This window comes from Penicillium diatomitis (genome assembly GCF_028827545.1).
Source record: "Penicillium diatomitis strain IBT 30728 chromosome Unknown utg000010l_segment0_segment0, whole genome shotgun sequence".
Taxonomy (NCBI): Eukaryota; Fungi; Ascomycota; class Eurotiomycetes; order Eurotiales; family Aspergillaceae; genus Penicillium; species Penicillium diatomitis.
This window is the reverse complement of record NW_026623182.1, coordinates 876,817-899,615: the sequence shown is the minus strand read 5'-3', so window position 1 is coordinate 899,615 and position 22,799 is coordinate 876,817. Positions and strand designations below refer to the sequence as shown.

Here is a 22,799-nt window from a genome sequence, read left to right as displayed (position 1 = left end):
GACAAGGAGGCCTCCTACCTACCCGTGTCACCTCACTTCAGCATGACCACAGTTGGCCGGCCATCCCCGCCTACGTATCAATCATGGTATGAGTGCAATAATTGTAGATATACTGTGTAAGTGTACGTATATTTAGTCAGAAGGAAAAATTGGTAGCGTAATTTGAAAGTACAAATACCTTCTCCTCTGTCTTCTATCCTGTCAGGCTGTCACCCATGTTTCATCAATACAGCCCGCACTTTGAACGTCCTTCCTTAGGCTCCCGGCAGCGGAAAGTACCATCGATTACCACGAAGTACCGCCCTTACTGCCACCGCCCAGATCGTCTGGCCTCTGTCTCTCCTCTGCCTCCTCCAGACCATCAGAGATTCTCTTTCATTCTCCATCAAAAGACCCCAGCTTCCACTCTTCATACTTCTAGCTGTTGCATTTTTGCACTAGCTGACCTTGCTTCTGTTACTTGCTTCTTGAACGCACGCACGCCGCCGCGCCCCTTCCCATCATAGTACGCCAGACCCTTTCTCCCTCCCCTCTCTCACTCCCCCCAGCAACCTGAACTTGACCCTTTCTCCAAACCTCCTGACAAAACGTCCGGTCCTCCATTGCAACCCCCTCCCCGCGCTCCTATCCAGTCCTTGCGTGCTGGTCTGCCCTTCACAATATTACCCCATCTCAGCTCACTCCACTACTCGTTTTTGGAACCTACTTTCATATCTCGGCTAACCTCTCTTTGCCTCGTGTCCAGATGGCTGAGATTCGTCGCAAGCTCGTCATCGTTGGCGATGGTGCTTGCGGTAAGACCTGTCTGCTGATGTAGGTTCTCCCACATGGAGACAAGCAATTTGACTTCCATGCCCTTTTGAGCTCCTTACGAACGAATTTCTGACCAACCTCCAGTGTCTTCTCCAAGGGTACTTTCCCTGAGGTGAGCCCTCCTCCTAGGCTTCGATTTCCTCGGACCAGAATATCGTCCTGCATCCTCCTATCGCTCGTCTACAACCTTTGTTGTCGTGGCAAGGGGCCAATGAGCCTCTGTCTAAGTGAATGACGAGCATGCTTGTGTTCACCCGGCATCCGCTGATGCTGACTGTCGTCGCCTTAGGTCTATGTTCCCACTGTTTTCGAGAACTACGTCGCCGATGTCGAGGTTGATGGCAAGCACGTTGAACTCGCTCTCTGGGATACGGCCGGTCAAGAAGATTATGACCGTCTCCGTCCCTTGTCATACCCCGACTCGCATGTCATCCTGATCTGCTTCGCTGTCGACTCGCCCGATTCCCTCGATAACGTTCAGGAGAAGGTTAGTTTGCATCCTCTATTTGCCGTTTTGAAGTGGCCTTTCTTCGAAGGCTTTGCTTGTCTACGGTGACGAAAGACTCACTCAAGATTACAGTGGATTTCCGAGGTCCTCCACTTCTGCCAAGGTCTCCCCATCATCCTGGTCGGCTGCAAAAAGGATTTGCGCCATGACCCGAAGACCATTGAGGAGCTCCACAAGACTTCTCAGAGCCCCGTCACCGCCGAACAGGTATGTCATTGCCAACTTTCTTGTCCAAATACCATGTTTGTCTGGATTAAGAGTGTATGAGTCTGACCCTTCGATGTACAGGGTGAGGAGGTCCGCAAGAAGATCGGTGCTTACAAGTACCTTGAATGCTCCGCCCGTACCAACGAGGGTGTTCGTGAGGTCTTTGAGGCCGCTACCCGTGCCGCTCTACTCAAGGTCGGTAAGACCAAGACCAAGAAGAGCAAAGGTTGCTCGATTCTGTAAACCATCCCTGCCGCTTTCGATGCTCTGGGGCTTGAATGAAACAAATCAACTCAGAGTTTGGGTTTCGAGGTCAACCTGAATGGTCCCATATCATCTTCCTCTGAAGATTGAGCAGGGAGGTTCGGGGGATCGCATGGCTTCTGCAATCCGTATGTGACCATAGTGGATAGCGTCGACTCCGGGCCGAAGGGGCCATGGAACTCTCTGTGTTGTTGGTTTCCCTGCTTTTTGTGTCTTCTCCAAACTCGCAATTCCCATCCCTGCAGAACGTTCCGTCGTTGGTCGCAGACTTGTTGTGTTACCTCTTTTTTCTGCCTTTGATTTTACAGAATTTGTCTGGGGAGGCGTTGTCTCTATCATAACCCTTTGGGCTTTTTTCCCCTTTTCCCGTTGTCCTATCATATCCTTGCCCGTCCCGCAGTCTATTTACCCTCTATTTTCCTATTAGTCCGTCTTCGAGAATTTCGGATCGCAATGATATCGTGCCCAATCCGACGCTTGTGGCAGTATAAATTTTGATTTCGGCTTTTCGGTACAAAAAAGCGCTGGATTTGTAGCATAATGCACAGTAGACGTGGGCAGTCCTAAAGTTGGAACACTCTGGCTGCCGAGTGTGTACGAGCAACAGATGTTCGGTGGTCTTCTGGACGTATTCTCTCCTTTGCTTCATCCATACCTACATGACAGGAGTAAGCCGGAACGTCCTTGTGTAACCAGGCCTCGTGAGGCTGTCGAGCTTCGACTGCATGTAATTTGAAGCCGTCCAAACTCCAAAGGTTTAAGATGGTCACCTGATTTTGGGACAGTGGCAGCTATCGATGGCAGTACACCTCCGTGCCGGGGCTCACATGGGGGGAAATTGTGTCGCATTGAATCTTTACATACTAAAGCATCAAGAATGAGTGACGGCCCCGTGCCACTCGAGCTGGTATTATAGCTGGTCATTGATGTTTCGTTTGATCTGTGTATTACGTACCCTGAAAGGAGGGATGACTGTACATGTACTGTGCCAAGGTAGACGGAAACCTCAACACGATGTTCCCTCTCAAGAGGACTACGGTATTCATCGATTCAAGGACATCAAGCCTTCGATGTAACGGCGTGCATCCATGCCCAACCCCTCTACCAAATTCGAAGGCTTGCTCTCAGCTCTCGACGCTGTCAATTTGGACGACGAGACGCCACCGAGGTCTCGGAAGAATCTTGCACCGCTGCTCATTCGCGCATGGCCTGGCGACGACACATGATCACTTGCTTTGCGGATGACGAAAGCCTCATGAGGCTCTGGATGACTTTCAGAATACGCTGATGTCAAGTGTGGAAGGGGAGAGTCGTTGGTTGGGTCCGGTGGCGTGGTGGATGAGGATGCGGTTGAAATTTGGTTCGACCGGTCAAAATCATTCTTTCTGTGAGGCATACGCATCCAGACAATCCACCATCCTCGGTTCACTTTGTAAGTCCGCTCAAGCTCCTGTGACCTGGAGCGTGTCTCAATGTACGTGGTGAGAAGTCGCTCATGAATCGCCAAGCTTTCGAGGCGAGATAGGGACGGTAGGGTAGGTACTCTGGAAGGCGATGCTGACGGAGACGAAGATGGAGACCTCAGCGCCGCAGAAGTCTGTGGTAAAGCCTCCAGGTCGCCAGAATCAGGGATATTGGGAATCGAGGAGCGGATCGTAAGATTTGATGAGTCGTATATGATCTCGCAGACAGGTTGGTCAGGTGCCGATGACTCATTAGACGGCCTGGCACCAGTCTCGAGGGAAGAGAAGCGCGAGGCAGCGCTTGCAGGCGATGTCGATGAATTGAGAGATTTCTGGAGAGGGCCCAGTTGATGATGAATGCTGGAATAGAGTGAAGGTGACATTAAAGCCGGCGTGTCCGGTTCAAAGAAGAAAGTAAACATGAATGGTTGATGCTGGGAAGTGTTAGTGAACGAAACAATCCTAGCCAAAATCGTAATAGACAGACGAACCACGTATATCACCGCTTGCAGCGTCTTCGATACTCCGTCACTTAGATGCCCCAAGCGGATATGCACCGATCGATGGATAATTCGACTAGTAGACTTTTGACGCTCTGCGGCAGGCTCAGGGCTCCCTTCATCAATACCATCCAGGTCATCCAGATCATCGCGAGGCCCGAGTACAAAACGACCCCAGGTCGTGGGCTTTGTCTTACTTGAAATCTGTTCGGACGGTGGCGTTTGTGAGCCTTGCAAGGAACTAGCATTACCCTGCGACTCATTCTGCCTGGTCTTGCCATTGGCAGTCTCATTGGGATTTGAGAAAGATGTGTCCGGAAAGTGCGGGCCAGCCGATGATAGATTGTCAGGTTTCTTGGAAAAGCTCCACGCGGATCCATACCCTAATGTGAGGTACTTAATGACCGTGTCTGTTGCAGATGTTTGCTCCGCAGTTTCCTGGTCGTCACAGGTCAAGGTGGTCTTCGCTCTCTCGGAGTCATTGCCCTTGTCAATTTCTGGAATGGGCTGCGGTAAGGCCATGATGAGGGGTGGCGGTATGCCGGGCGACCCTGTTCTTTCTGGCGTTACATGCTGCTTCGAGGGGCGTGCCTTGTTTTTCCGTGGGCGCCTTTGGCGTGTTGATGCAGGATCTCGCCCTATCCCGTATGCCGTGTCGCCATATCGGTAGACCCATTCCATCCAGTGAGAAACTCGAGCAAGTGAATGACGGTCTATAGCGCCGATACCAGAGAAGATGACACCGTCTGAAGGTCTCGGAGCTTTATCTGAGCCGAGCCAGGTATCACCAGTAGTATTGTGAGCGATCAGCCGCGGTTCATCAGTATGGTGAGGTGGATCTCCAAATCTTGAGACCAGCACATCCACCAGTCCCTCTGTCCTGCTCACAAAGTCTTCGAGTACTTCTCTCTCTCCGCTGCCCCATTCTTCCTCACCGACTCCTATACCTAGCTCGCCACCGGCAGCGAGTTTGATGCCATTGTACATGTCAACTATTGGGTTTCCTGCCAGCAAGAGCTCCCAGTTCCATGTGAACTTCTGCCAGAATTGTTCTAAGAAGAGCTTGAAGCTGGACTTCTCGAGGCGATTGTAGAGCTCGGCCATTGAGAAATCATGCAGCAACAAGAAAATAGAATGTGCGCGACGGAGCTGTTGAATGAGAAATTGGGGAGGCCCCATTTCTTTGGCTGAATATTGAAACGAAGGAACGTCGGCATCGGAGCTAGACGAAGCTTGGTTTGGACGGGCCGGTAACCGAGTGAGGCATATTGACTGCGGCACGGTGAGTGACAATCAGAATGAGCTTGGAGCGTACAGTGAAACTGACAGCGACGATCCACCAGTCCTTCTCCAGTTCTAAGACGATAGTACGCGCCCTGTCGGTCTCGATGCATTCTAAGGGTTTGCCAGATGAAAAGTTACTGGAAGAATGAGTATGAGCGCAGGTCGCCAGCAGCGGGGAGGAACATTTTCATACTTGGCAAAGCTCACCATCCCCTGCGCCAGACCGATCTGGCGTAGCATTTCATTTTTATCATTCTCAGGCAAGTGACTATCTTGTCTTTCAACGGTTACATCGTGGGAATGTCGGTAGTCACTCGATACCGAGGTGTAGAACACAATCTGCTCCTCCAATGTCTCGTCGGTGGTGCCCAAGGTAGGATTGTATATAGCCAGGTAAGATAGATGCGCGGGCACCACGGCTCCTTCATCTGCTCTTGGCATCGCCTCACGAGCGACCACCATACTCTTTCGTCGATCGCGAGCGGCCGTGGGGTACGAGGTGACTGGGATGGGAGCAATAGCTCGATATCGTTGACGTCACGTGCAGCCCACCCTATCGATCAAAGGGGTGGGTCGTGTGCTGATATCAGATCAGCCAGCCGTGACGGGCGGAAGCGGTCTCCTTCTCAGCGGATCTGATAGCCACTGACAGACCTGAATTGCTCGAGAATGCGCATCGTTAGCCGGAGTCAGAGCTTGGGGCTCTGTAGGACCTTCTCAGGAAGTCGATGGTTGAATAGCCGGTGCTATGCGACGCGCTCGTTCGACCCGCTCCGTATCCTTTTTTGCGGCTCCGACGATTTCAGTATTGCTTCCCTCAAAGCGCTTCATGAGTACAAACTGAAATATCCTACGCAAATATCGTCCATAGATGTTGTCTGTCGGCCGGGAAAGCGAGTGGGAAGGGGGCTGAAGAAGATTCGCGAAAGTCCGTCCTGTGGCACCTTTTGTACAAATGCAGACACCCAGCACTAATGACAGCCTGCTACAGTGCCGATCAAGGAGGCCGCTTCTGCGCTTTCCCTTCCAATCCATGAGATTGACACATTCAGAGGGTGGACGGTAAATACGACGATTCACGTTCAAGGGGTCCTGCTGCTGACCCGTTGACCAGCCTCCAGAGACACCGTACGGCCCGATCAATCTCATCATTGCGGTGTCATTTGGACTTTTTGTCCCTCCGCGACTCCTCAATGCCTCCAAATACGGAGGCTTGAACGTGCATCCATCATTGCTTCCGGAGTAAGCATGCCCGACTTTTGGAGTTCAAAGCGAAAATACTGACAACCACTTAACAGCTTCCGTGGTCCCGCACCCATACATCACACACTCTTGGCCGGAAGAACCAAGACCGGTGTAACACTTCAGACGCTAGATCATAAAAGCTTTGATCACGGCACAATTCTAGCTCAAACACCGGACCCTGGCTTTGATATACCCAATTCTGACACTTGTACTGTGCCTGAGTTGACGAGCTTAGTCTCAGCCAAAGGTGCACAGCTGCTCTTCGACGGTATACAGCAAGGTCTCTTCGTGCCTCCAGTTAAGGATGCTGGATGGGCCAAGGAAAGTGAGACCCGGAGTTTTATCCATGCAGCCAAGATTCAGCCCGAAGATCGCCATATCAATTGGGAGGGCTGGACGTCCGTTGATCTTAACCGACGCAATCGCGTTCTCGGGAATCTATGGAGTAGGGCATTAGTGGCGAGCAAGTCCGCAGAGGAGCCTGTTGTATACCAGCAGAAGCGAGTCATCCTGACCGATGTTGAGCAAGTCGAACCTCCGAAAGGCTCAGAGATCTTCGCCATCGTACCGGGGCTGCCGTTTGCCAATGCCACGTGCCCTGTTGAACCCAGAAAAAGCAGGTCCCTCTTTGTGTTCACTAAAGACGGCAAAGCGCTTTTGATCAAAAGTCTGAAGGTAGAAGGGGAACCTGTTGCAGAAGGCCTTCGTGCCGCGGTCAAGGCTCGCATGTTCGGGAACCGCTCGATTACGTCTGAAGGGTTCGAGTTCACCCCGTTTCGCAACCCCTTGGTATGAGAGGGCAACTGGCACAGTTGAACATCATGGCCATTGGCTATGGAATCTCGACCTGCTCAAGTCCATAGCCCCGGACCGGCTAGGCCTGGTCGTACCGGAGGCAGCACGTTGTTCTCAACGCCGCTTGTCGAATGCATACCGTTCATCATTCTCGTGATGCACAATCTAGATACCCGTCAACAAGATTGGGAATGACCTCATTGAACTTTTCGGTGCATCCACATCTGCGAAGAAAACTTCCACCTTTCCCGTTGAGCTGTTCAAGGCTTACGTTGTAAGGCTATGATTACGCATTCTTCACTTCTAGGCAGGAATGACAGGACCTGGACCGCCGGATATTAGACTCGAAGCCCTCAACTTCGCGAACGGGTCCGCCATTAGAGAAACCACTCGAAATTTTGATATCCATGACCATACTACTAGGAAGCGTAATCAAGCGTGTCAAATGACGACCCAGCCGCAAAAGATGGTGGGCCTCATACCCCACCACGCCCTCAGTCCGGCCAAAGGAGCCCATTGAACCAAAAACCTATCGGCAACTGGAAGCAATATGCGTCCAGACATGCTCAGTCTTCTCACGCGAGCCCAGGACTCAATGTAGACTGTGCGAAGTTTGAGAATCTCGCTGTCAGGATCCTGCGTTCGAGTCCACTTGAAACAAAAAATGAGGAACCGGAGACTTTTTGCTGCAAGCATCATACAAACGGCCACTGCTGGACCGTTTGCAAGGATGATATCTGGGAGCGAGGATTTGTACTCTGCAGGCAATGGATGCTGTTCCGGGTGACGCCCAAGAAGCACCAACAGGCAAGCCCAAAAGCATTGAAGCGTCGAGAATGGTGCGGTCAGATACGATTGGTGTACTCGCCTCGCACGTGGAATTGTGACAACGGTGTAATCGTGGTTTTCCTTCGGCGAGCTGTTCTTTCCAGCCATGAAAGCCTCGAAGTCTACCGCCTTTTGTGCACTGAGCGCATCCCCAGAGCTCACTACGTAGGTGCGGTAAGTGTAGACCGAGAAGTTGAAGTGCCTCTCGAGAATGGCTATCATTTCGGCAGTGTGTCCACCACTGCCAAGCACAACAAGGAGATGTACTGGGGAGCCCCTTCTGCGAGCCTTGGGTAGCTCCGAGGTCTGAGAGATCATCAAAGAAACGATGACGAGCTTCAGTGATAATCGTCAGTCCTTGTTAGGTTGTATATCAATCTCCTACGCTAGTACGCTTCGTTGGGACTCACAGTGAAGAAGAGACAGCCAACCGCAGCTCCATAGCAAAAGGTAGTCACCAAGAGGGCCCCAATGGCCTCTAGCGTGAGAGGCATGACGTCATCCGAGGTAGGATCTCTGGTAAAAGAATATTCGCAGGAAACAGATGTGGCTCTGGCTGCCGTTATTACTTGATCAATGAATATGTAAGGCCAAATAAGGGGCAGTCAGTGTTGGCATGGGGGGTCGATAAGCTTTTGATGGTTTGATTCGCTTTGGGTAAAATTGAAGCTGTCGCGTCCGCGCGACACGTGCCGATAGAGGTCCGTGCGCCCCTGCGGCCTGCGGAATTCTTGTGTTGCACTTCAGGCCGAAGCTTGTTGTTTTTATCCCCTTGCGACCGAACACAAACTTCGCATCTACCACTCGGGGCTTCGAGGTCCAGGACATTGGACATGTCATGGCGCTATTTTCGAAACGTTTGACCTGTTTTTATTGCGGTCGACGGGCTGCCCAACCCTTTGATGGGTCTATCCGCAAATTCCGTTGCCGTCATTGCGAGGCTGATAATTATCTGGACCAGGTACGTTCGGAAAGAGCGAAGCACGCATTCCGTACCAGGGTCTAACCATTTTCATATTGTGCTTCAGAATGGAGATATAACAGACCCTCCAGCGGAAGATATCAACCGCTTCAGCAGCGATGGATCCATCTCTAGTCCTCATGTGGAATCGACCGAGTTCGCCGGATCGAACACTTTCTGTTCCAAGTGTATTCGAAATCAACATCTATTCAGATCGTCGCTCGCCGCATACTTTCCTCCATCTGACGATCCTACCGATGCTGAATACGAGCGTGGCTACGCGCAATTCAAGAAAGGTCTCGAGGAAAGATATCCACAGGTCTGCGAATCATGTGGACCTCGGGTACTGGAAGAAATTCGCAAGAAGGGCTACGAAGCAAAATCTGACCATCTTCGTCGGATGATGGACCGCAGCAGAGCGAGTAAAACCCTTCGGCAGGCCAGAGCCCGAAGTTGGCAAAGCCTGCTCGTGTATGCAGGCGCTTTCGGATACTGGACCAGCATCTTCGGGCAGCTTACGTGGGATCTGACAAACGTTCTGACCCGACAGACAGTAGGGGAAGATTCAAATCTCAGTCCGCAAATCTCTGCTTCGCTATCGTCTTGCTTGGTTCAAACAATGCAATTTGGCCATATCCCCGAAAGATGTTCTGTTGACTTCGCTCCCCATGCTGGATTCGCCCTCATCGTAGGTCTGATGTCGATCTGGTGGAATCCGAAGCTGAGAATGAGGATCGAGGGTCGCACTGGTAGGTTCTCCGGATTCGCAGAGTACTACCACGTGCAGCTCATAACGCTCGTGGCTCGTTGCTTGTTTTGGGAAATTTTGAAAGATCCATCGGCGAGCGCCCTGAGCAAGCAACTGCCCCCAGCCCTTCATTCCTTTATGATTATTTTCACTTTGCTCTCGGTCATCGTGTCTCGTCGGGTTGTCAAGTTCAATACGCAGCCTTTGGTTGACTGGTCCGATAACTCCTGGGAACAGCCCTTGCGGAGTGGTGGAACGTCGCCGAGAATGAAACCAAGCAGCGACCCTGTCACCGCCCCTAGAACAGGTAGCGAATCTATGAGCTACAGATTTCCTGTAGACAAGCTCGCTCCTGTCACTTCTCCATCCCGTGAACCAACGACGTTTCCAACACCACCTCCGGGGGCTGACGAAATGGAGTGGACGCCCTCTGTCGCCAAGCCTGTGCTCCAGCCCAGAATTCACGCCCACCAAGTACAGAATATCTCCCCTGTGAAGGAGCCTTCGCCGTTCAGAGGCAGCTTGCCCCCTGCCCCCAGGCCGCCGGCATGGAACCTCCGTACACAGTCGTCTACGAAGCCCATTGAACAAGTTGTTCAACACAATATTTTCCAACAAGCACCCCCTCGACCTGGTGTCCAGTGGCGGTCAAAAGACAGTGGCCCTGAGACAGTATTCAGGCCCCCCTCATTTTTCCCAAAAAGCGATTTGAATACCGCTACGGGGCTTGAATCTCTCTTTGAGCGCGCTTTCAACATGGACCGTGAAGCCCCGGAAATAACCTGGGCAGAGCAGAACACAAATGCAAGGGCTGGGGCTTCCCTGCCTAAAACCTGGGGGTTCAAGTATCTTAGACTTGCACTGCTTTTAGGCTCACTCTTCGCTTGGATGCTTTCTCAGAATCATCTGCTCTCGATCCCGGGTAATTACATCGAGGCGGGCGCCCTCGGAAATGCCAGTTTGATTGCGGGCTTCGCCCTTCTCGAGGCAGTAAAGTCTCCGCTGATCAACTGGGATGGTATGGAGATCCTCGTCTACATTACGGAGCTTGCAGCAGCTGTCCACCTCGGAGCTCATCTGCCTCGAGCTTCCTTTGAGCGGGAATATTTTGATAGGTACGGGAAATTGCTTCTCGCATTTATGGCTTTGCAAGAAGGATTTGGCATGATCGGGCCTTACAAGAGACTCTTGACCTCTTCGAGTCCTGTGGTAGCCCAGGCCCAAACTTGTGCAGCAGGCGACTCATGTCCAAGCCAACCTGCATCCCCACAGCTGTCTCTACCGGCTTTGAGTGCAACCCCCTGGTCTCCTACTCAATCTTCATTCAACAATTCACCTCCGGCTCCATCAGTTGCTGGGAACTCCGAAGCTCCATCGCTTTCATTTTCATCGACTACCGATGGCTCTAGCTTCTCTTCGGCGCTGTCCTCCGTCTTGCCACCTACTCAGCGCTACCGGATTCTGTCCTCTCAAAGCTACAATACGTTCCCGGCGCCGACGTCGCAAAAGAATCCGCATAGCTTTACGATGAGTGACTTACAAGAAAATGATCCTCCCTCCGACTACGATCGAGACTCAGACACAGAGACCGTGGCTACAACAGCCACGACTCTGACAGATGCCACGGCACGGAACATTCGGTACGGTCGGTTCTCCGAATCTGACTTTGGCTCTGCTTTCTCCCCTCGCCGAAGTGAGCTTGGCCCAGGAATCAGTGGGCTCAGCCTGGAGGACGGACCTGCTCCTCGGCGTGTTACACGGAGTCAAACAAAGCAAGGCCTCGCGGGGCGTAAGTTCCTTGGTCGCACGCTTCGCTGAAATCCATCGACCGCTGATGTCCTCTTTAAACTCTTCAAATGCCCGTTCCTGCTTGATTTATGAACCTGATCCTGCGAAATGCCTTCCTCATATTTTCCAACTTTATTATGTCTAGCCCACAGCAAGAGAGCCTCGCGCTCTTTCCGCAATGCGTCTTTTGTTTCCTCCTCAAATTGTACTAGGCGAAAGCGAGCATCATACCACCCACAGCAGTGGTCATTTTTCATCAGTTTTGTTGTTCATCTTCATTGTTTCTTCTCGTTCCCCTCCTCCAACTTTCCTCCGTTTGATTTCTCCTGCCGTCTCCTCGCATTCAGGCTCGATACTTATGATGTACATGATTTTACGACACAACCCATGTGAATAAAATGCGGCTTGATTGTAACTACCAACTACCCCAAGGTCTTCCGTTGTGGCCACAGGTTCCCTATAGAAATCTAGCCCAAGAGGCGTCCGCCAGTCTGAACACATTTGCAATATTTCCAATTCCAGGCAGGTATCCTAGTAGAATGACGTCCGTTTCCAAGTGCTAATATCGACGGCCGTGCCCAATCTTACGCCCTTTTCTAGAGCTCGCATTTATGCGAATGCACAGGGTAGACGGGAGTTCCCATTACCTGGCGACGGAGTTCAGGCTTTCATGCGCGATGGCTTTCGACGTGCTGCGCACGGTTGACTGCGGGTTTGCTGGAATTTTTGGCGATGACGCTCTGCTCCGCATCGTCAATCTCTTGTTGAGCTAGATTGGTGACACCGAACAAATCGTCCATCTTTTCAAGTGATAATCCTTGGATGATAATCAGTATATGCACGTCAGGTATCGCGATTATCGAATCATACCTTTCGTCTCTGGGATAAAGAACCAGACAAATACAAACATCGAGAAGCAAAAGCACGAGAAGATGATGTACGTTCTGTGCGTTTTCAGATCGACCTCAAGTTAGTTTGAATCGAAGTAGCTCGTGGCTCGTCATCACCGACACACTAGGATCGAAAGCTCACCCATATCCATTAGCACCGACTGTAGTCAGCATCACCGGCACAGCGCGAGCCACCACAAAGTTGAACAGCCACTGGGTTGCAGCTCCGATGGCCACATTGAGCGATCGAAGTCTGGCACTTGGTATTTCGGATATGTAAATCCAGCAAACGGGACCCCAGCCGAATTGGAAGAACGCCGCGAATAAGAAGATGCAGACGAGGGCAAAGTAGCCAGCTGGGATGACTGGACTTCCTTCAACTGGAGGTGCGATACGCACGTATAAGCCGATGTACATCATCGCTAGGCCTTGGGCTATAGATGTCCACAGGAGGGAGCGGCGACGTCCGAGGGAATCGGCGACAAATACAAGGAAGACACCACAGCTGACCATCTTGACGATTCCGTAAACGCCGGTTGCAAAGAGATTGGTTGCTTTGCCCTCAACACCTAGCTAAAGACCGTCAAGATGGGCAAGTTAGTGACCAAACGATGGACTGCTAAGGCGCGCGGCATCAAGGCGCTCAGGAAGCCGAGGTTATGTGCTCACATTTTTGACTGGGTCTCGTTAGTGACAATGCTTGCGACTTCGTCAATCGTATCAAGCGGTAGACTCACAGATCTGAGGACTGTAGTAATTGATTGCATTGGTACCGGTCATTTGCTGGCATATCATTAAGAGCACAGATATGATGGCTCGTTTGCGGTTACCGGGAACAAGCCACATTTCTTTCATCAGGTCCAGAAAGCTTGAACCTCCAATGAGAAGTCGCTCTTGTTCCAATTGCTGAGCGATGCCTTGGAACTCTTCTTCCACATACGGGTGGTCCGCAGGGAGTGCTCGGACTTTGGAAAGAGTGGCGCGCGCTTCTTCCCATCGATCCTGCTTGGCCAACCAGCGGGGCGACTCATTGCACATAAGCATTCCTCCAAGTAGAAGCACAGCAGGAAGTCCTTGCATAGCTAACGGTACGAGATACATCGTAGACCCCGTCAGGTGCAAGAGACTGCCGTAATTGATCCAGAAAGCCAGCATGATTCCCATGGTGATAAAGAGTTGGTATAGGCCGGTCAGACCACCCCGAATCGCGCGTGGCGCATTTTCCGAGACATAGAGAGGATTGATCATTGATGCGGATCCCACACCGAAACCAGTAATTAGACTAATCATACGCAAGAATCTTCGTTAGAGGGCATCGACCCAAAAGAGCGATTGAAGGGCGTGAGATACGAAGAATCACATACCGACCGATATACATCGCTTCCAGGTGACCACTCGCTGCAGTTTGCATGACGACACCGATAATACCAAGCAAAGCAGCCCCAATCAGCGCATACCGTCTTCCATATCGATCAGCCGCTGGTGATGCTAGCAGGGCTCCGAAGAAGCAACCTGCTTGCAGGGTTGACACAATATTGGCGGATAGGTTCGCCTGTTCAGTTTTGTTCAGGCCCGACAAGCCATACTTACTGGAAACGAGAAGGGGAATAGATCAGAATTAAGAAGACAGACGACGGCAAAGACACGGGAAATATGACTCACTCTTCAAAAGGTGTCATTGTGAGGACTCCGCCAATGATACCAGAGTCCATCCCGAAGAGCATGCCACCAAAGCACGCCTACTCAGATGTTAGAATTTTTACTGGATCCCGGACAGAGAAGCCATAGAGTAGAGAGCCACGAACAGAACACGCCAGTGCGTACACTCTCCAACCATAAACCTCCTTAGGATCCGTCTTCATCGCCTCATTGTGAACGATCTTCTGAAGCAACCACGACATCTCGGTGGAATATAGTCTGCAGAACCAATGTCTCAAGTGTAAGTCGAGTCTTCAGGGAGCACAGTTCACCTGTCAGAGCGACGGTTGGATTTTAAGGATCGACTCGTAGGATTTCAATTGCCGTCAGTCACGGTCATGTGTGAGCAACCAGGCTATGGCGCTCTCGGTTTGAAGACATCAGCTGCGCCTAGCGTGGTCTTGGCTGAGTTGCTGGCCTGTATAACACATACCACGCTTGTGAGCAAGCTACACCTTCGAGGGGGAAGGTGCTCACAGCCAAGCGGGAGTCTCAAAATCTGGCTGCTGACAGGATACAGTGCTCGCTGTTGGTCGCGGCCGATGGTTCACACAGGTGGAAAATTCCTGTGAGGCTGGCTTGGCTGTACTGGAGTTCTTTCATCGGCAGGTCTGACGCCGTAAGCTCGCGCGCGGGGTTTCTTGGAATTCTCGAGACGAAAGATGGCCTTGCGGGATGCCCTCAAGAAGGACATGCCGAGTCGCAGACATCGTGAGAGCAGTCGTCGGAACCGGTGTCAGCCAACCACGAACGTCACCAGATATGCCAAAAGTGGGAAGTGTGGCTAAAATCTCACGTCGAAGAGACAAATAAATCGAATCAAATCAGACGGGCATCGAGTTGGGGATGTTACCAGCATGAGTTCTCGGCTAATTGTGATTGATCGGCGTCAGAATGCGGGGGATCGAGACCAGTCAGATCACATACACCCCGACGGGGGGTCCTTGGCATGTTAGAGCTTGCCAGGATTGGAACTTCTGAATGAGGATCAATTGAATCGCTCAACAGGCAGGAAGCTGTCTGGCGTGCTCGTTCGAGGCCAAGTGAGGGAGAGAGCAGCAGTACCACGGCACTACCGCCTGGTCCGGTCAAGCTCGTCTCCCTGACTTCTACATCAATCGAGGTTGCATGAGGGGGTACCAATAGCACCAGATGTCAACTGCTCTGTACGCTTGGAGGACAAGACATCCTAAACACACCAGTCGCGGGTGATGGAAGGGATGTGCTCGCGGAGCAAAAAGTTAGAGAGAATATTCATGAATCCGTATTGACCTCAACTCTGTCCTGAATCAGCTTAGGTGTGAGTGCTCAATTCTATATTTCTCCCCGTTTGTTAAAGCCAAGCTCCCAAGACTCCCAACACGTGATTAGATCGAAGATTGATCATCCAGCAATGACGAAGGAAGGTCCCCGGCATGAAGGAGCATATCGCGCTTCAGCGCGTTGTGAGACCTCGAATATCATGCCCTTGACCACGTCTAGCTAGGTATTCAGGGCTAGCATGTGTGTTTCGGGACCGGGGGCGGCACTGCAGAGATTTACCCATGATGGAGGGCGTCCTGTAGGATGTCGCAAATACCGATAGATCGATTCACTTTAATTGTACATGAAGTGGACAGACACGATTACTCGTGTCCAACAAGCAGGCGTCAGAGCATGATTCTACTGGCCCCCTAGTAGATCGCCCAAGTATTCTGCAAGTTCCTGCAAAAGGGCATCGTCAACGTCACTAAAGTCTGAGAGGCCCTGTCGGAGCATCTCTGTCCAGCGCTCGGTAGTGATTTCATGCAGTTTCTGGCCATTTAATATGTCCTGCATATGGCTTGCCTGATCAGACGCAACTGCACCATCTTCTGACAGAGAGACATTGCTCTCGATGATGGCGCCATGTTTGAGGCGGAGAAAGACGCGAGTCTAGTGCAAAGTCAGCCATTCTAATATCAAAACGGTCAATTCAAGGAAGATGAAGAACCTACTGATGAGGGAAGTGTTGCAGGTAGCGGGGGACGTTCACGCGGATCATCCTCCGTGGGATAAGTGGAGAAGGTGAATTGAGGTGTTTGAGTATACTTCCATTCCAACGACTTGAAACACATTAGCAAAAGCCTGGTCCCAGAGACTCGAAGCCATGATCCCCACTTACCCGCAACTCCGCAATTCCCTTTCGAATGTCAGGCTCTTGCTCGCCGTGGGCATCACTCACTGTACCCATAACCCAGCTGTTGCCAGCATACAGGTCAGGTTCGCCAGCAAGCGCACGACGTGCGCGACGGACAACATCAGCATGTACTTGGTACAGAGAGGCAAACTCTTCGACGATGTTATCCATTACAGTTTGCATGGAAAAGTATGAATCTGCTAGCGCACTCGAAACATTTCCAACAGGCGAGCGGACGCTGTCTACGCCTCGCGCCTGAATGTAGCCACGGGCAGGCGAGCGCAGGAATCGCCCCAGATCGTAGATATTGGGTGAATCGAGGAGGCAGGTGCCGTGATGTAGCGCTCGGTGACGAGTCAGCTTGAAGGCCGACCCAGACACTTTTCGAAACTTCGGTTCGTCGCTCGCTGGACCAGTGGCAGGCGATTTCATCACAATGTCGTGTCGTTCATTGACACTTGTGTTGACTGCGCCAACGCGGTGTAGCGCTCGAACAACCATCTCGGCATGCTTATCGCGAGTGAATGTGGTGCGCGGCGAAATCACGCTATAGTTGAGGTTCCCTTCATCATGGAAAACCGCACCGCCCCCTGATCGTCGCCGAACGTAGACAGCGGCATCGTGGCGGCCCGAATTGAATCGGCGATCATTCTCCAATACGCGCAAATCAGTCTCCAGCCATGGGTTTTGATTGCGACCGATCACCACGCACGGGCGGTTGATATAGAGAAATAGTACGCTTGAGTCGGCAGGCGCGTTCTCCAGCAGAAAGTGCTCGATGGAGAGGTTAACGTACGGATCAGTCGAGAGCGACTGATAGATTTGGTGCTGGGATGACGGCCGGCGGGCGAGATCCGAAAAACGTTCAAGTGGGTAGGAGGAATTGTGGCGTACCTGCCTAACACATCCGCGGAGTGACCAGGCAAGACATGGTCGGAGTAGCATTTGGAGAGAGCGAAGAGGTGATCTGACATCTCTGGAGAATCACCGTAAACCCGCGGAGGGCCGATGGTCGGTGACGCTAGTCCGAGATAGGAAACTGTTGATGAGTCGATTTTTGGGGGCGTCCGGATTCTTTTTCTTTCCTGCTGTGCTTCTTTATCTCATTTCTTCTAATCTAAGTATCTTTCTGGACAACTTACGATTACTCGACATCTGCAATTGGATTTCGTTGCATCTGAATAGCTTCCGTATCCCCCAGAAGACAACCCCTCAGAATCCGCAATAATGTCGACGTGGGGTGAGCATTTCCGTGTCACTACGTAAGATGCCCCTCCAAACAATACTGAAATCACTATGCTGATAACATTCGTTTCAGCTATGGCGAGTCGCACTGCCGCTCTGTCGGTTGTATCGTCGATGGTGTCCCTCCTGGCATGGAGCTCACAGAGGCAGACATTCAGCCTCAAATGACTCGTCGCCGTCCAGGCCAGAGTGCCCTTACCACTCCCCGCGATGAGAAGGATCGCGTTGAGATTCAGTCAGGCACTGAGTTCGGTGTCACGCTAGGCACACCGATTGCCATGATTGTGCGCAACGAGGATCAGCGTCCCAAGGACTACGGTGGCAGCACAATGGATCTCTACCCCCGCCCTAGCCACGCCGATTTCACTTACCTTGAGAAGTACGGTGTGAAGGCCAGCAGCGGTGGCGGCCGTAGCAGTGCCCGCGAAACGATCGGTATGTCTTACAACAAGCCTGGAGAATACCCATCTATAACAATGCAAGGTCACAACTAACACCTATCCTTTCAGGTCGTGTCGCCGCTGGCGCAATCGCCGAAAAGTACCTGAAGCTGTCCCACAACGTCGACATCGTCTCCTTTGTCTCTTCCGTCGGCAACGAGCACCTCTTCCCTCCCACTCCCGAGCATCCTACCGCTTCCACAAACCCCGAATACCTTCAGCTCCTAGAGACCATTGACCGCCCAACGGTGGACAAGTTCATTCCTGTTCGTTGCCCTGACGCTGATGCCTCCGAGCGCATGACCAAGGTGATTGAGAAGTTCCGCGATGCGCACGACAGCATCGGAGGAACCGTCACCTGCGTCATTCGCAATGTTCCCGTCGGCCTCGGCGAGCCCTGCTTCGATAAGCTAGAAGCTAAGCTTGCGCACGCCATGCTGAGCATCCCCGCTACCAAGGGCTTCGAGATTGGCTCCGGCTTCGGCGGCTGTGAGGTGCCTGGCTCCACTCACAACGATCCATTCGTTGTCTCCGATGATGGTCGTCTCAAGACCAAGACCAACAACTCCGGCGGTATTCAGGGCGGTATCTCCAACGGTGCCTCGATCTACTTCCGTGTCGCTTTCAAGCCTCCTGCGACTATTGGCCAAGCCCAGAATACCGCCACTTATGATTTGCAGACGGGTACCTTGGAGGCCAAGGGTCGCCATGACCCATGTGTTGTTCCTCGTGCGGTGCCAATCGTCGAGGCCATGTCTGCATTGGTCATTATGGATGCCCTGATGGCCCAGTACGCGCGCGAGTGCGAGGAACATGCTGCCTACGTTGACCACCACTTTGCCCACCAAGCCTACCACTGCTCCTAAGGAGGCATGAATATCTGGAGTCGAAGTGTTGACTACGCTGTTACAGCGATCGGGTGTTTAACCCGGGAAAAGGGCACGCGAGGGTTGGAAAACCTGTGGGCCTGCACCTGGATCTGTGGCATAAGTGCTCCGGTGCCTCCCTTCCACCCGCAAGACATTACATTTTTTTTTCGGTTGTGAATCTTTGGTTGTGAGACTTGAATGAGCAATGTTTAGAGTGGGCTAAAATCGAAAGTCCCTGAATGAAATGCATGAGCTACGATTAGACTTCTCGTTATTTGCCCAGTCAAGCAGTCTACCGTCTGCCGTTTAATTGAAGACGTAGCAGTATACTGAGCATAAAAGGATGCTCACCATTCAGCAGCAGCTAGCTGACAGAGTCTTTGCTACGGATTAGTTAAACAATCACCTCTAAAAGTGATGAATTCTGTATTCGAAATATCATTTGGCCTATAACTAGACTCCAGCTGGGAATTTGTGCGCCCCAAATTCTTGACAGTAAAGCATCAAATCAGTGATCATCATAGGCGTAAAGGACATCAATCAAGAGCCCACATGGGCCAATTCCAGTGAAGAGAGATCTCCTCACGGAACGAGCTAAACCACAAATTGTACAAAGAAGAGAAACAATCAACACGATGGCGAGAAATCACGGTTTAAGCCGTAGAAAGTACTCCGGTGCGATCAACGGCTTACACGCCGGCTGCTAATCGAGTCGCTGACGCGTCGGAACCCACCGCTAATAGATCGTTCAGAAATACTATCCATATCTCGTGCCGAGGCATTAACGACGCGCAGCTTCTCACGGGGGACTGTGTAAGTCATCTGCACACTTCGACCCTCGGCGGCACCTTCGACGTCCCAGTCGTCGGGATCGTCACATGTGTCGTCGTCACCAAGATAGCCCGGTGCCCCGATGAACAGATCATCGCGTGTGCCACGAGGCATGCTGAAGGGGACTTCGGAAAGGCGTTTCCTTGCGTTCCAGTCTCTGGCGCCTTGCTTGCGGCGAAACAACTCGGCAGAGGCACTTACAGTTCGGCGAGGAGAATTGGAGCTGCTTCCAGTCGGCGCGACGCCCAAGCCGGCGTAAGTGCTATGCTGGTCGATACCGGAAGCTCGATAGGCAGTGCTATCATCTTCACCATCAGCTTGTGAGTACGCGCCACCGCGTCGTGTCAGTGTCAGTGCGCGACGGACAGTATCCATCATCCAATCTGACGCCTTGGGTTTGGATCCCGGGGGTAATTTGGAGGGTGAGGCGCTCCTTGGAGTGATGGGGCTGGTGGAATCGTTGTTGTTGTGAAGAAGACCCTCAATCTCCGCCTGCCGATGGGAGAAGTTTGTCTGAGCAGTGGAATAGGACTCCGTTGAGGATTTCTCCGAAGGAGCAGCGGGTAAATCTCCGTCGCTATGTGGCGTCGATGTGATGAGATTCTCGGCACCATGGCTTCCCAGACTTGAGTGATGTTCCACCAGGACAGGTTTGGCCTGAGGGACTTGTCCAGTCGGCTTGGCTGTGGCCGAGCAGAAGGAGAACCCCGATGAATCAGACAGGTTTGTGGACGTTCTTTCACTTTTCGTTGCCGGTGAAGCTCGACCATCCGAACCAGAGCCGTTATCTTTTCGGCGGGTGTAGAATGGACCGAGGCCCACCCCAAAGATGGTTGGACGAGAAGTAGACAAAGGGTCATCTCTGAACACGTCCTTGGTCTCTTTGTTGACTGTGCCAGGTTCATTACGAACTTCCGACATGAGTCCCTCGCGAGACATTGCTTCATCCTCGTCACACTCGTCGATGGGATGGATTTCGCTCAGCTCGCTGCGGCGATACTCGGCGAAGTTCAAGGGTCGATATGCCCGTGGCTGACTCACTGGGGACGCAGGTTTGGTAGGGCTCGAGGGATCAGCTAGTAGACCTGTTCGTTCGGCGGTTCCATCACGGTGTTCGTCCCAGGAAAGAGGTCGTGAAGCGCTACTGCGAGTCGACGACCAGGGTTGAGTCACAGAGACGAGGTTTTGTCTCTCAGTCATTTGCGAGCTTCTTATGCTGCTTGACTGGTGGCGCTCCTCTCCGGTCCAGAAGTGGGCACGCTCAGCCCCGAGAGCCAGATCGCGTAGTTGTGAGTCACGCCTGTTTCGTATGGCGCGCTTTCGAAGGTATCCGCATGCACAGATAGCACTCACTACAGCCAGGGGCAGACCAAGCCCGATCCCAAGACCGAGGCTCAATTTCTGGGTTGAGGACAAGCCGTGATGGCGAGACGTCGGTGGTGAGATCTTGAAGTTTGGGTTCGAGTAGGAGGTAAGCCAACTGCTCGAGGAAGTGTTGAAGAGATAGACTTGTGAGTTGCGCTCAGTGAGGGATGATGCTCGCTTGGATGACGAAGTCTTTGGGATAATGTAGCCACCGGAAATCATCAAAACGTCTCCCGGAAGCATCACGACTGAATGACCAAATAGCCCTGTTCCCGCCGCAATACCTGTTCCTGTCTGAGAGGGTACTGTCCATGTCCATGGCCCAGTGCCACCATACTCTTCGCCAATGTTCAAGATCGCAAGTTGTGGATCTGCTGGGGTCGACGTATCCCCCACCCAGCCGCCCACAACGAAGACCTTTGTACCGTCTTGTGAAAGGGCTACTGCATGACCAGATCGGGGCTCTACCATGTGTGTATCTCTAATGGCAAGCTCCGTTCTCGCCGTAGGCTCTGAATCCACCGTGACGAACGTCCAACTGTTCTGCGGCACAGAGAAGATTGCCAGCTCGGACATGTTAAGAAAAGCCTGCTGAGTATGACCACCTATCAACAGGAAGTCTTGCTGGGTCTGGGTGCGAGACTTGGTTTCGAGCAGTGCCACAGCGGACATTCCTGCCTCGGGCACGGGGGGTGCACGATTCCCGGTGATCTGAGCAGAGTACTTGGAATCTTGTGTCGGGTCCTGATTGATCATCACCATGGACTGTGAATAGTTGGCTGCTGAGACCCATCGGTCGCCCGTACTGTTAGCAAACGGACACATGCCTCCAAAGGAATAAAAAGTCGGCGCGCCAGACCGGCTGGAAGTGAAAGAGAAGCTGGCCGCCAGGTATTTCGGCTTAAGAAGACGTTCTGTCGACACTACATCAAATTGTGTCCAGGACCCATTTCCGATTGCGCTGGTGTTGTCTGGCTGGAATTGCCAAAGAGTATCGCGTGCCGTCGCCTCATCCTGGCAATTCCCCGCATAGATCGAGATCACACCACTGGCATCGATGACTGGAGTAAATGTCGAGTTTTGTTCGGCGTTTTGAAACGGGACCTTGGGTAGCAAGGTCTCATATTTTGGAGTTTGGACATCAAGGTCTCGGGAGACGTTTAGTGACAAAAACTCAATCCCATGGTCAAGGGTGGTGCTGGGCTGCAATACGTAGACCACAGCATTATCATGGAATGGAGAAAGGAAAGCTGATGAGGGGGTGTAGACGAGGGCAGTGGTGGTCTTGTTGAAAAAAGCGAAGAGAAGTGCGGCGTGCAGAATCGGGCTGCGTTGGCAGCCTCGACGGAGCTTCATCGCGTGTCTGCGAGAGTAGTCTGAGACACCAAATCAAGGATTGCAGGGCATTCCAGAATCGGCGAGCATGGTGCCACGCGGTTGACAGGGGCAAACAGCACGTTCGAGACCGTGGTGGTTGAAGCTCGTATCTCTCCCAGCGACCGCTACTGACTTGTTGAGATCTTTCCAATGGGTTTAGGTACACAGAGCGTTGATACAGACGTAGGTCATGCAATGAAGGAGAGTGGGTGTGTCAGTCACTCGAATGAATATTTTAGATCTCTACTTTTGTGACGCGGCTCCGGAACCCGATGGCGCCCAAGTCATCTGCCTCTCTCAGTTTCTTCCCCACCTGTATTCTCCGTGCCGACCACACCTTTGCGCGTAGGTAAACATACTTTCTCGATCCTCTCGTCTTGACTCCGTAGTCATCGATGCAGATCCGGCCAGATTCGAGCCGAGGTGGATTGTGGGCACTAAATGCGGGTGACTGAGCCAATAAGCCAGCTGTATGATGTGATGGGTGATGTCTACACTGCCCCTCAGCAAAGATTAATAGAG

At 52.2% G+C, this 22,799-nt stretch overlaps 9 protein-coding genes across 9 annotated transcripts; 4 read left to right on the top strand and 5 right to left on the bottom strand.

Moving 5' to 3' along the window:
* Nucleotides 1-745: 745 nt before the first annotated feature.
* On the top strand, nucleotides 746-1,771 carry rho1 (Rho family GTPase RHO1; the record flags this gene model as incomplete). The annotated part of the gene is made up of 5 exons (XM_056936927.1): nucleotides 746-813; nucleotides 898-925; nucleotides 1,103-1,300; nucleotides 1,394-1,528; nucleotides 1,610-1,771. The coding sequence occupies 5 exons, from the start codon at nucleotides 746-748 to the stop codon at nucleotides 1,769-1,771; spliced, it is 591 nt and encodes a 196-aa protein (XP_056787726.1).
* A 1,063-nt stretch (nucleotides 1,772-2,834) lies between these two features.
* Nucleotides 2,835-5,501, bottom strand: N7539_007325 (uncharacterized protein; the record flags this gene model as incomplete). The annotated part of the gene is made up of 4 exons (XM_056936926.1): nucleotides 2,835-3,689; nucleotides 3,747-5,027; nucleotides 5,071-5,176; nucleotides 5,233-5,501. The coding sequence occupies 4 exons, from the start codon at nucleotides 5,499-5,501 to the stop codon at nucleotides 2,835-2,837; spliced, it is 2,511 nt and encodes an 836-aa protein (XP_056787725.1).
* A 207-nt stretch (nucleotides 5,502-5,708) lies between these two features.
* N7539_007324 (methionyl-tRNA formyltransferase) lies at nucleotides 5,709-7,079 on the top strand (the record flags this gene model as incomplete). Its single annotated transcript, XM_056936925.1, has 4 exons — nucleotides 5,709-5,967; nucleotides 6,031-6,101; nucleotides 6,154-6,281; nucleotides 6,338-7,079. 4 exons carry the CDS (start codon nucleotides 5,709-5,711, stop codon nucleotides 7,077-7,079), a joined length of 1,200 nt encoding a protein of 399 aa, XP_056787724.1.
* Nucleotides 7,080-7,520: 441 nt separating this feature from the next.
* N7539_007323 (glycosyltransferase family protein) lies at nucleotides 7,521-8,401 on the bottom strand (the record flags this gene model as incomplete). Its single annotated transcript, XM_056936924.1, has 2 exons — nucleotides 7,521-8,243; nucleotides 8,318-8,401. 2 exons carry the CDS (start codon nucleotides 8,399-8,401, stop codon nucleotides 7,521-7,523), a joined length of 807 nt encoding a protein of 268 aa, XP_056787723.1.
* A 254-nt stretch (nucleotides 8,402-8,655) lies between these two features.
* N7539_007322 (uncharacterized protein) lies at nucleotides 8,656-11,434 on the top strand (the record flags this gene model as incomplete). Its single annotated transcript, XM_056936923.1, has 2 exons — nucleotides 8,656-8,868; nucleotides 8,936-11,434. Coding segments are annotated over 2 exons (2,712 nt in total), but the record flags the coding sequence as incomplete, so codon positions are not given.
* Nucleotides 11,435-12,072: 638 nt separating this feature from the next.
* Nucleotides 12,073-14,195, bottom strand: N7539_007321 (sugar porter family MFS transporter; the record flags this gene model as incomplete). Its single annotated transcript, XM_056936922.1, has 8 exons — nucleotides 12,073-12,221; nucleotides 12,275-12,348; nucleotides 12,437-12,867; nucleotides 12,964-12,971; nucleotides 13,032-13,576; nucleotides 13,659-13,883; nucleotides 13,957-14,033; nucleotides 14,100-14,195. 8 exons carry the CDS (start codon nucleotides 14,193-14,195, stop codon nucleotides 12,073-12,075), a joined length of 1,605 nt encoding a protein of 534 aa, XP_056787721.1.
* A 1,459-nt stretch (nucleotides 14,196-15,654) lies between these two features.
* Nucleotides 15,655-17,095, bottom strand: N7539_007320 (putative lipoate--protein ligase; the record flags this gene model as incomplete). The annotated part of the gene is made up of 3 exons (XM_056936921.1): nucleotides 15,655-15,906; nucleotides 15,969-16,076; nucleotides 16,136-17,095. 3 exons carry the CDS (start codon nucleotides 17,093-17,095, stop codon nucleotides 15,655-15,657), a joined length of 1,320 nt encoding a protein of 439 aa, XP_056787720.1.
* A 282-nt stretch (nucleotides 17,096-17,377) lies between these two features.
* N7539_007319 (bifunctional chorismate synthase/riboflavin reductase [NAD(P)H] ARO2) lies at nucleotides 17,378-18,701 on the top strand (the record flags this gene model as incomplete). Its single annotated transcript, XM_056936920.1, has 3 exons — nucleotides 17,378-17,412; nucleotides 17,469-17,830; nucleotides 17,905-18,701. 3 exons carry the CDS (start codon nucleotides 17,378-17,380, stop codon nucleotides 18,699-18,701), a joined length of 1,194 nt encoding a protein of 397 aa, XP_056787719.1.
* Nucleotides 18,702-19,385: 684 nt separating this feature from the next.
* On the bottom strand, nucleotides 19,386-22,256 carry N7539_007318 (uncharacterized protein; the record flags this gene model as incomplete). The annotated part of the gene is made up of 1 exon (XM_056936919.1): nucleotides 19,386-22,256. One exon carries the CDS (start codon nucleotides 22,254-22,256, stop codon nucleotides 19,386-19,388), a length of 2,871 nt encoding a protein of 956 aa, XP_056787718.1.
* Nucleotides 22,257-22,799: the final 543 nt, after the last annotated feature.